This window comes from Solanum dulcamara, chromosome 4, assembly GCF_947179165.1.
Source record: "Solanum dulcamara chromosome 4, daSolDulc1.2, whole genome shotgun sequence".
NCBI classification, from domain to species: Eukaryota; Viridiplantae; Streptophyta; class Magnoliopsida; order Solanales; family Solanaceae; genus Solanum; species Solanum dulcamara.
The window spans coordinates 1,194,157-1,206,105 of NC_077240.1; the positions used below are offsets into that span (position 1 = coordinate 1,194,157).

The 11,949-nt window shown below is 31.9% G+C and overlaps 2 protein-coding genes across 3 annotated transcripts; both read left to right on the plus strand.

Annotated features, from left to right (window-relative positions):
* The first annotated feature begins 42 nt into the window (after positions 1-42).
* On the plus strand, positions 43-4,191 carry LOC129885334 (protein NUCLEAR FUSION DEFECTIVE 4-like). The gene is made up of 2 exons (XM_055959576.1): positions 43-1,491; positions 3,575-4,191. Exons 1-2 carry the CDS (start codon positions 293-295, stop codon positions 4,044-4,046), a joined length of 1,671 nt encoding a protein of 556 aa, XP_055815551.1. The 5' UTR covers positions 43-292; the 3' UTR covers positions 4,047-4,191.
* A 1,324-nt stretch (positions 4,192-5,515) lies between these two features.
* Positions 5,516-8,541, plus strand: LOC129885335 (endo-1,4-beta-xylanase 5). 2 transcript variants are annotated; one of them, XM_055959577.1, is made up of 8 exons: positions 5,516-5,933; positions 6,059-6,093; positions 6,166-6,313; positions 6,436-6,608; positions 6,687-6,788; positions 6,942-7,088; positions 7,278-7,916; positions 8,117-8,541. In XM_055959577.1, exons 1-8 carry the CDS (start codon positions 5,837-5,839, stop codon positions 8,450-8,452), a joined length of 1,677 nt encoding a protein of 558 aa, XP_055815552.1. In that variant the 5' UTR covers positions 5,516-5,836; the 3' UTR covers positions 8,453-8,541. The 2 variants fall into 2 exon arrangements, with proteins under 2 accessions (XP_055815552.1, XP_055815553.1); XM_055959578.1 differs by lacking the exons at positions 5,516-5,933; positions 6,059-6,093; positions 6,166-6,313 and having other exon boundaries at positions 6,532-6,608; positions 6,694-6,788.
* The last annotated feature ends 3,408 nt before the right edge of the window (positions 8,542-11,949 follow it).

Genomic DNA, 11,949 nt, shown 5'->3' on the forward strand with positions numbered 1-11,949 from the left:
TCTTCAAGCAATTATTTACCTCAAACGTAAAAATTAAAATTAAAGAAAATATAATAATTTGTTTTTTGCAAAAGCGATGGGCAATTTATTTGTGTCTTCGTAGAAACAACAGTCAGCAACTTGACAACAACAAATTTTAATCAAAATAAAATAAAAGACTTAAGTAATTCTCTATATAATAATCAATTCTTCTGCCTCTTTGAATCAGAAATTTTGAACTAAAAATCTCTGTTTCACTAAAAAAAACTCTCATTATTCGGCTTTTATTGAATCAATTCCTCTGTAGTCTCTGATGAATTTTGTATTTAGTTATAATTCTCCCGTCGGAAAATGGCTTGGCTTCGTTTCTGCCGTTTGGGTACAAGCTATTTCCGGCAACAATTACACTTTCTCTAACTATTCCGACGCTTTAAAGACTTTAATGGCACTTACTCAGCTCCAATTAAACAACCTCTCAGTCGCTAAGGATATTGGGAAAGCGTTCGGAATACTCGCCGGACTAGCCTCCGACCGTCTATCGACTCCGGTTATTCTTCTCATTGGAGGAATTGAAGGTTTCATTGGTTACGGTGTTCAATGGCTTGTCGTTAGTGGTACAATTAAACCTCTCCCTTACTGGGTCATGTGTATATTTTTATGCATGGGAGGTAACAGTACTACATGGATGAACACCGCCATTTTAGTGACTTGTATAAGGAATTTCAGGAAAAACAGGGGACCTGTAACGGGAATTTTGAAAGGATATGTAGGATTAAGTACGGCAATATTCACCGATATTTGTTCGGCGTTATTTTCTAGCGATCCGTCTACTTTCTTACTCCTGCTTGCCGTAGTTCCTTTCGCCGTTTGTCTCATGGCGATTTTCTTTCTCCGTGAAATTCCACCTTCCTCAACTTCCACAGAAGAGAAGGAAGAGGTCAAATACTTCGGCGTCATTAACATAATTGCCGTTATTATAGCGGTTTATTTGTTGGTATTTGACATTTCTGGCAGTCATGGAAAAGTTTTTTCACAAATTTTTGCTGCTATACTTCTAGTACTTCTAGCATCGCCTTTGTTCATTCCGATTCACCTTATGGTGAAGAATTTTATCCGCGAAAATTCAGTGAACTTAGACGTTGAAGGCAATAACAATATTACTGAGCCATTACTGGGCGTTGAAGAAACAGTTACAACAGACGAAGTGGAGAAAAAGGAGGTTGTTGTAGTGGAGGAGGAAAATGCGGTGCCAGCTGTTGTGGTGGTGGAGAAAAGGCCACCTGTTATTGGAGAAGATCACACGATTTTCGAGGCGATAAGGACTCTGGATTTTTGGATCTTGTTTGTTTCATTTCTTTGTGGAGTAGGAACCGGTTTGACTGTGATGAACAATTTGGGGCAAATGGGATTAGCTCTGGGATTTGTTGATGTTTCCATTTTCGTCTCCCTCACCAGCATCTGGGGATTTTTCGGTCGCATTATTTCCGGCTCCGTCTCCGAATACTTCATCAAGTAAGTTTACTAGCACTATAATTAATTAAACTGGTTGCTTACTGAGCATCTACTTTGCAGCTCGATTTAGATCTCGTTTGATCAATAGATTTTTAGGCTAAAACTTTAAAATCTGATCAAATTTCAAAAATTGCTTCAAAGTCTATGATCAAACGATACCTCAATACGAATTATGTTGCTTTACCTTTACTTCTACTTTCAGTTTCAATTCAGAACAATTCATATCACGCATCCATATTCACCTTTGGCTAATTGGCTGATTTTGGAAATCCGAAGTTTAGATGTACTTGTTTGAAGGTAGTTCTGTTGAGGATTCCTTTTCCATAGTCTTTTTGTAACTATAGTAAAAGAGGGAAGGGGGATTTATTTTGATTGCACCTTCTATCATTCCCTTCCATTTCTCTTTTCCCTTCTAAGCTAAATCACTTAAATTAAAAATATAATGGAGTATATGTATACTTAATATATAATATATATATATAATTTGTATATACTAATTAAGAAAAGTAAATACTAGATTCGTCTGGCTATTTGCATAAGATTTTTTTTTTCAAACAGGTCCCTTCCATTTCTTTTTTCCCTTCTAATCTAAATCACTTAAATTAAAAATAATTGATAGATATATAATGGAGTATATGTATACTTAATATATAATATATATAATTTGTATATACTAATTAAGAAAAGTAAATAGTAGATTCGTCTGGCTATTTGCATGAGTTTTTTTTTTCAAACAGGTCATAGTTACTTTCTCCATTTTAATTTGCTTGATTTTTTTTTAATCCGTTTTAAAAAATGAATTTTTATTTTTGATAACTTTTTAATTTTAATTTTTGATATGATATTTTTATGATCATAAAATTAAATATATTTTGATATATTTGACATATATTTAATTTAAAAATTACTAGATTCATAATTTTTCTTTATTTTTTTAACTTGGCGTCAAAATAAATCTATCAAATTAAAATTGTGGGAGCAGTAGTTTTATAAATTAAGAAGGGTCATTAAATTTACGAAGAAAAGAACTCTGCCTCACCCCACTAATTAAACCGATGAGGTCTTTTCTTGTCTGACTTTCATGTGCACTGAAAGTTTCTCTGCGAGAAAAGTTTGAAAAGTCCATTCCTGTATGAGGCAACTTGCTTACGCAAGTTATATGTTTAATAGATTTCCTATAAACAACATTTTCAACAAAATCTAAGAAAGGTTAGAAAATGGAATATATTCCCTTTCATAATACTCTACACAAATTATTTATTATTATAGCAATAAGCTTCTATTGGGAAACTTCCAAGCTATAGTCTTCACTGCATTAAATCTTGCGAAAAGTCGCGGACCATGCTTGTCTTTTATTTCCTTCCCATTAATTTCTGACCAATAGAGATGGCTTTTAAGAAAATCTTTCTTTAGTCGGAAAAAGGTTGTCTAGATTCTCCAACTTGGGCGGTGAATTGCAGAATTTTAGTACGATATTCTTATAGCATCACTAATTTTATTAATAATATATTTGTCTCGTTCAAATAGTTAAGGAATAACATGAACCATTTTTCATCCGAGCTAGAACAATGTTAGTAGTGACTTAGCCAAAATTTTTATTTAGAGCATTTAAAATATGAAGAAATAAATACACGAAGAAGTTAAAGGGGGTTCAATATTTACTATATACACATAAAAAATTATTTTAAACAAATATAAATAGTATAATTTTTCGTCGAACAGGTTCAGATGAACCCATGAGCCTGTATATTCATGAGGATTTTTTTTAATTCATTCGCTCTGCTGCCCCCCCAAAAAAAGTTGCTAGCTCTGCCCCTAACTGTTAGTGGAAAGGTTATTTTTTTGATACTTGGCTAACAAGGTTATTTTGAGCTACTTGTGTAACCTTGTTAGCGGTAAGGGCAATGTTGTACCAAAATGAAACGAAGGGCAAAGTCGTCCGCATCTAAAAAGTAATGCAATGTTAACATCAGTTTGGAGTGACTAGTTTAGTTTTGACATTAGGCGTACAACTTTGCATAAAATTCTGAGCGCCACTGATAGTAATTTGCTCCCTTACTGATGTTAATTTTCTTGTTTGCAGGAAAGCTGCAGTGCCAAGGCCAATATGGAATGCGGCTTCACAGATTTTGATGGCTGTTGGATACATCTGTTTAGCAATGGCTATGCCAGGATCACTCTACATTGGCTCTGTAGTCGTTGGAATTTGCTATGGAGTTCGTCTTGCTATCTCTGTTCCAACTGCTTCTGAACTCTTTGGTCTCAAATATTATGGTCTCATTTATAATGTCCTAATTCTCAACCTTCCACTCGGCTCATTTCTCTTCTCCGGTTTGCTTGCTGGTCTGCTGTATGATGCTCAGGCTACAACGACAGCTGACGGTGGCAACACTTGTGTAGGTGCTCACTGCTACAGACTTGTCTTCATAGTTATGTCTATAGCTTGCATCGTTGGGTTCGGCTTGGATATTTTGCTATCCATTAGAACCAAGAACTTATATGCTAAGATTTATGCAAGCAGGAAAGGAAAGAAGACTAGTGCTGTATTATCTTGATGATGATTCTCTTTGGGTACTTATCGTGAAGTCAAGTGGGAGGATTGATAGGACATTGTTTGCTGATGATACCCTTTCCACTAGCACTTGTGCATTTTTGAAACGTCAACTGTGTTTGATTAGTGGGAATTTCTTTACTTTGTATTGAGTAAATCTAAATTCTTTGTACGGCACTAAGCTTATTAAACTATTGAAATGGTATTTTTACCATGTTAATACGAAAAAAATATTACGTTTCATTTGATTTAGCCTCAGCTTGGGTGTGGTGAAGCAAGGGATCAGTGAGATCAAACCCCAATCAGTGCAATTAGATAGTTAAAGTCCGTAATGTCTTCATCAGTTCAAAAAAATGTGGACAAGTACAATTGACTATGATGCAAAATAATTGGACATTCCATGACGGGCTACAAGATAATGCAATATCAGACTAAATTTCTTAGGATTTGGCCCATAAAAAGGGACAAGTTTCTACCGTTCAAGGAGCTTGCCTTTGTTTAATGGTGTTAATTGACCCATAATTAGTTAGTTATTTACGTCTGTTTACTTTTAATTAATTAACTTAATTAGTTGCCACTGAAAATTGATAATGGATTGCTTCGTCTCGATTTCATCCAAAAGAGGATTTTAAATAAAGGATTGAACATGTGGAAGGATTTTAATTAATTATGCTTTCATTTTTCCATAGCATTGAGTTACTTACTGTACGGTCTAAGTCATCCAATGCTCAAAACACACATCAGTTTGTTTTCGTAGCCACGTTGACGATTCAACAGTTAAAAGATATGATAACAAACATCATCAAAAGATAAATACGATGGCCCACCACAATACTCTACTTCATGAGCTCGTGTCACCAATTCTTGGAAAGTGCCACACCTTTTAGATAGCCAGTACACTTGAGGTCAAATTGGTCACGGGTTGATTCCTATTACATTTCATTCAATTGTCATGTCCTTTGGAAAACACCTAACTTCATTTTGTTAATAATAATTAAAAAAATCTTGGCTTTTCAAACAAAAGAGCATGTCATTTTACTTCTTTATCATGAATAAAGCATTTGCCGGCCTACATAAATGTTACTGGTAAAATATCACTAGATATTTATGATTCATTTTTTAAAAAAATCTTTAATTTTTATACAAAATGTCATGTCGAACACCATGGCATAAATTGAGACAGATGAATGGAGTACACCAGACAACAGAGTATGTCATTTACTTCTTGATCATGAATTATGCATCTACTGACCTACATTAGTGTTCCCATTTTTCAATTTACTGAGAGGATTTATAGACACACAATTATTTATAACTCAATATCTAGTCAAACACTGCTACATAAATTAAAATAGAGGTAGTACAAAAGTCGATTCACTTTTTATGATATATTTAAAAAGTTTTCGGACTTACATTACCACTCAACTAATATGATTAGTACATACTGCATTCTGGCATCATACACTACAGGCTTCTGGCATTTTCTTTATTTCATCATATTTTATAAAAAGAAATGAAATTAATTAGGTAACTTGAGTACTATAAAGGTTAGAAATAGCGTCAAAAAAATTCTAATAGTCCAAGGAACAATTTCCAAATTTATTTAAATAAATGTATTCAATCATGTGATTGGTCACGGAGATACTAAGAACAGAGACATATTGTTGGATGTCCCATGTATCCTGTGTTGCATAAATTTAATTTTCTGTTAAGACTTTGAGCCTTGAGGCATTTTATTTATTGAATTTGTACTGAGGTTTTTTCAAATTTTTGTACTACTATTTTTGGTCTGTGATGCAGCAAAGTGTTGAGAGAAAAATGAAGTGTCAATACTTATTTTTACTCATCATAGGACTCTTTCTTCTCATAGTTTCCTCCTTTGCTTCTTATGGTATGGCCTATAAATATAATTTTTTTTTAATTTCATATATTTTCCATTTGATTTTGGGTACTCTTAATAATGTTTAATAACATGTCTATTTTTATTTTTATTTTTTTAATGTTATTTTGATGTAGAGGAACCTATTTATGATCACTCTGCATATACTGAGGTAACATTTTCCTTTTGCCCTGTTTTAAGAACGATCATGGTGTTTTAAGTTACTTAATTTCTGCTGTTTTAGTGTAAGTCAGTGCCAGAAGACGCACTTTACAATGGTGGTATAATGAAGGATTATAGGACAGTCGAAAATCAAGTCATTCGATCTGAGACTAATTCGTATAACTTCGTCCTCAACGATCTCTCTGGCAATACTATATATAGCTTCTCCAGTTAAGTTGTTGTACCTGAAATTCATCACTTAGGCATTTATTTTATTTTGTGCAAAGGATTGCTACAAATTGAAATGTAGTACTACTGGTATATATTAATCAATCGTCGTGTTTGCTATTAGGTTGGGTCAGGATATTTGATGCAGATTCAGCTGTGATAAAGGCAAGCCTAAAAACAGCTAATGGAACAGTTAAGTGTGTAGGAAATGTCATTGCTCGTTCCGGATGCTGGTCATTTTTAAAGGGTGGATTTGTGCTTGATTTTCCTTCCTCCTATGCTCTACTTTATCTCCAGGTATGTGTCAGGTATTGAGTTAATTTTGATTGCAATTGTTCGAGTGGTACAAATTATAATGAACTTAATTTGGGGCAGAGATCAGATGGGGCAATGTTAAATATCTCGATTTCTAGTGTTTCGTTGCAGCCGTTTACTTATCAGCAATGGAAGAAAAACCAACAAGACACAATCGATGAAGTAAACCTTCTGAAACTCTAGGCTACTCAAGTTTGTAATTGAGGCATTGTCATGTAAATTGCTTTTAGCATCTTCAGTTTTTTATTGTAAACATTATGAGTTTCATTGACCACGGGTGTACTTATACTAGTTTTTGCTTAATTCAACCTCTAGGTAAGAAAATGCACCGCGATTATACACATATCAGATGTGCAAGGAGAAAGAGTGCCAGGAGCATCAATCATAGTTGAGCAAGTTTATAAAGATTTTCCATTAGGTTCTGCCATCACTAAGACAATTATTGGAAATCCAACATATCAGGTAATAAAATGCTGATCAAATTTTCCATTAAGACTTAACGCTAAGTTAGTTTGTTATTACAACAAATTTTTCACCCTGTTTACTATCTCAGTTTCAACATTTAAGGCTATATACGTAACTGTTTATTTTCAAAATCAGTTTCAGTACTTAAAAGTGTTTTTCAGCAATGAAGTTTTCTACTTGTTACAGACTTGGTTTAAAGAGAGATTCAATGCCGCGGTTTTTGAAGATGAACTCAAGTGGTATTCAACAGAACCTCAACAAGGAGAAGTGAATTATACCATATCTGATCAAATGGTTGAATTCACCCGAGCTAACCAAATCATTGCGAGAGGCCACAACATATTCTGGGAGGATCCGAGATACACTCCTTCATGGGTTCGAAATCTAACTGGTCCAGACCTTAAATCAGCTGTCAACTCCAGGATACAAAGTTTGATGAAAAAATACAAGAATGAATTCATTCATTGGGATGTCGATAACGAAATGCTTCATTATGATTTCTATGAACAAAGACTTGGCATCAACACAAGTCTTGAGTTTTTTCAAACAGCACAACAGTTAGACCCCTTAGCCAAATTGTTTATGAATGATTATAATGTTGTAGAAACTTGCAATGACATGAATTCAACAGTTGATGCATACATTTTCAAATTGAGAGATTTAAAACAAGGTGGAATAATCATGGATGGAATTGGCCTAGAAGGACATTTTACAGTACCAAATCCTCCACTCATCAGAGCAGTGTTAGACAAATTGGCTACACTTAAACTTCCTATATGGCTTACAGAAGTTGATATCAGCAAGAATCTTGATAAAGAAACTCAGGTTAGGGTACTTCACCTACTATAACAGTAAAATCACAAGAATAAAGAACATTTTGATACATTCTAACCACAAGATTCAAATGTTTTTTTTTTCGTTCTTAATTAAATTTCGTGTCAAGTCAAAATGAGACAAACAAATTGAAACAAAAGGAATATTATTAAAGATTTGATGGTAATAATTTTTTGTGAATTTGATGACAGGCTAGATATCTAGAGATGGTATTGAGAGAGGGATTTTCACATCCAGGTGTTAATGGAATCATGCTTTGGACAGCATTACATCCTAATGGATGTTATCAAATGTGTTTAACAGATAACTATTTTCATAACCTTCCTGCTGGGGACATAGTTGATAATTTGCTGAAAGAATGGCAAACTGGGGTGGTGCATGGTGAAACTGATGAACATGGTTCATTTAGCTTTTCTGGTTTTTTAGGTGAGTACAAAATTACTGTCAAATTTGGAAACAGATCAGCTAATTCAACATTCTCATTATTCAGAGGAGATGAAACCAGGCACTTAAATGTTCAGTTATAATGCTGTTATTCAAATGTAGTGTATGTCAGCTTGCATGTGCTTCAAATAAGAAATGAGTACAAATAAAATAAAAAAATCACTTTAACATTTTTGTTTATTGTTTATGTAAGATTAGAACACTAATTTCTCATAATCTTCACTCACTTCCATGCTACGCTATACCATTAACAATGCACACACAGCATAACATATTGACAATGTATCCATCACATACCGAGCTAATATCTCAGATGGTCACTCAACTTTGAATAGTTCTCTTGAAAAGTCACTCAATTTTATTTTATAACTCAAAAATCACTCAACTTAGAGTAGTTCACGCAACCAATAGTACATTATAATCTTGATATAATTAACTTTGCAACCAAACAGACTTCTTTGAAAACAGTCAAAAGATGTCTTTAAAGGATCCTTTGTCTAATAAAATTGAGTTAATAGTAAAAAACACACATAAAATTATAATACAATAAATATGGGATTTTATGGCAATAATAAATTGGCATTATTTTATATTTAACAATAATAATAAATATAGATATTTATAATCAGCACTCTATATAAATGCGAGTATGCCACTAAACGTTTCAATTATCGTTAATTATTTTAGCGGCAATAAATATTATTTGTTAAATAATTTATTACAACTAAATATCTCTTTTATTGTAGTGAATATTATTTTTTTCACAAGTTCACCTCCAACTATACCTAATTTTCTAATTATCTACTTCAACTATATATTTTTACCTATATATCAAAACACACCTCATTAAGTAGTTGGTAGTGCATGATATACATGCTCTATTTTTGTTTTAAAAGGGTGTCAAGTGGTACTCCCCCTGGATAAATATTTTCAGTCTAATAGATTAAAATACAATAAAATTATCACACTTTTTTGAATTTCATACATTGATTATCCAATATTTTTCATTACATATCTAAACTATTAGCTAATGGAACCCATTTTTATGAGGTTTTACAACTTTCACGCGTCTATTATCAAATAATTTTAAATATTTGGCCAACTCAACTGTGAAATATATTCTAATATATATAGGGTGTGATAATTAAGGTCTATATGTAATGAAAATACGAGATAGTTGAAAAATTAAACTTGATGTTATAATTTAAGTGTGTTTTAACTTTTGAAATATTGAGAAAAATGTGCTTTAACTAGTTTTGCCTGAGCAAAATGGGGACTAATTTTGTTTCCTATTTTTGACCCTACCCTCTTTATAATGTTTTAAAATATGAAAAAAGAGGAAAACTTTTATCTTAAAAGATAGAAACTTGTCTAAAAGTGGAGAGAAAAATCAGCTTGCTTTTGAAAAAAAAAAACACCTCACAAAAGCAGAAGAAACAGGAATTTACTCTGCTAAAAGTCATTCAGTTGAACAAAGTATTTAATTTCGTCCTTCTAAAGTGAATTTTGACATAATTATCTATCTATATCTGGGATTGTGGGGACTGGTACCCTCAAATCACATGACTAGTTCATCAGCTGAACGTTGGAGCCCCTAAGTCTCAAAAATTTGTTCACTCCGTTTTAATTTATTTATCTGATTTTGATCATATGCATAGTAAGAAAATGAACTAAAAAAATATTACTCCTTCCGGATAAAATTCTGCATGCCCTTAAAGAAATATTAATAAAGAAAATAATTTCTCTAATTTATCTTCTATTAATTCTTCGGTCCTTGTCCATATTTATGGCGTCCTCTTTATTCTATAATAATATATGTCAAAGGGATATAATAGAAAGAAAAAAAAACATCTTCTCTCTTAATTTTCTGAAACATTAGGTATTTGACAGTAATTATTTTTAGTACAGGAGTGTGTTCGGTACAAAGGATAATAATTTCAAAGAAAATAAGTAGGATTTCATATTTATATCTAGTGTTTGATATATGAGAAAATAATATTATTCTAAAGATATTTATATATAATCTAGACAAATATAATGGGACGGTGGATGAGGCATGTTGGAAAAAAAAAGACATAATCAATATGAAATATACTACATGTGGAATTTATTTTCTCTATTTTTTAAAAAATAATCATTTTACTTTTTTATTTTTAAAGAACCTATTTTTTCTAAACTAATATTTTCAAAAACTTTTAAATTTATTAAACATGAAAAAATTAGACATACCGAACAGACTGTAAATACTAACGGAGGGAGTATGTAATTGTGACTATACGATGAATACTCATTAACTTTTGTGGTTAATATATAATATCAATTTGTAGTGAACAAAATGAGTGATTTCTGCATTAAATCCCCACTAGTGGCTTCATTATACTCTCTTGGGGGTCATGAATCAAATATATATATTTTTGTAATTCTTCTAAGGACATTATTTAACAGACTTATACGAGTATAGAGAAGTTCAATTTAATATTTAGGAGAGGAGGCACTACCAATTATGCAAATTTTGGTCAAAGTTTAGGTGCATATATAGGGCATAAATATTGGAGTATCATGAAAAGACGAGATACTTTAATTGGGTCATGGAATCCAATGCCCCTTATTCTCTATTGGATACCGCAAGCTTACCCCACACTTTTAAATGACAGATAATGCACACTGATAATCCAACTTATTAATAACATGTTTGGATTGATTTATTTTTAAGCAGTTGATAAGTTGAAAACTATTTATAAATTAAAAAAAAAGTAGGTGCATTTTAACTTTTTTTTTGACTTATAAGTTGTTTTCAACTTATAAACTGCTTAAAATAAGTTCATCTAAATAAACTCAACTATTTATTAGGGCTTATTTTAAGCACAAAATAATTTTAAGTTGGTCAGCTAAACACTCAAAAAAAACTGAAAGTAGCTTATAAGTCAATTCAAATGGCCTCTAAATATAATGAGGGAAGACAAATATAAAATTAGATAAAAATGAATAAATTATTTGATTCGATCCATATTTGACATGAATAAAATGGGTAAACTCAATGAATATCTATATCATCCATATTGTAAAGAAATAAATAATTCAGATTACAAGTTCTTTTTTCAATTCTTTCTATCTTTCTAGAGTGTGTTTGGTATGAAGGAAAATATTTTTGTAAAAATGAGTGGTCTTGACTCGAAATCGGCAAATCAAACTTCGAGTCTCAGATCAAGATCGGAAATTGGGTTAAGATTGGGTTGGGTTGGGCTCAGATCCAAGGTCTGAACCGTTTCGAGTGGTGAAGTTTAAGGAAAGTTTTGAAAAATATTTTATAACCCTTATAAATAACCACGAAAAAAAAGGAAGTACTATCTCCATTTTATTTTACTTGACTCTTATATTAATTTTTTTGTTACTTGTTCATTTTAACAATTATCAAGATAAATTCATAATTTTATTATGATATTACCTTGTATTTAAATAGCTATATAAAGTAATAATTACGTTCAAATTTTCATTATGCTTAATTTAGCTAAAATAAATTAAAATGAAACTTGAGGGAGTAGGATATAACAATATGATAATTTAAAATCTTCGAGGAGAG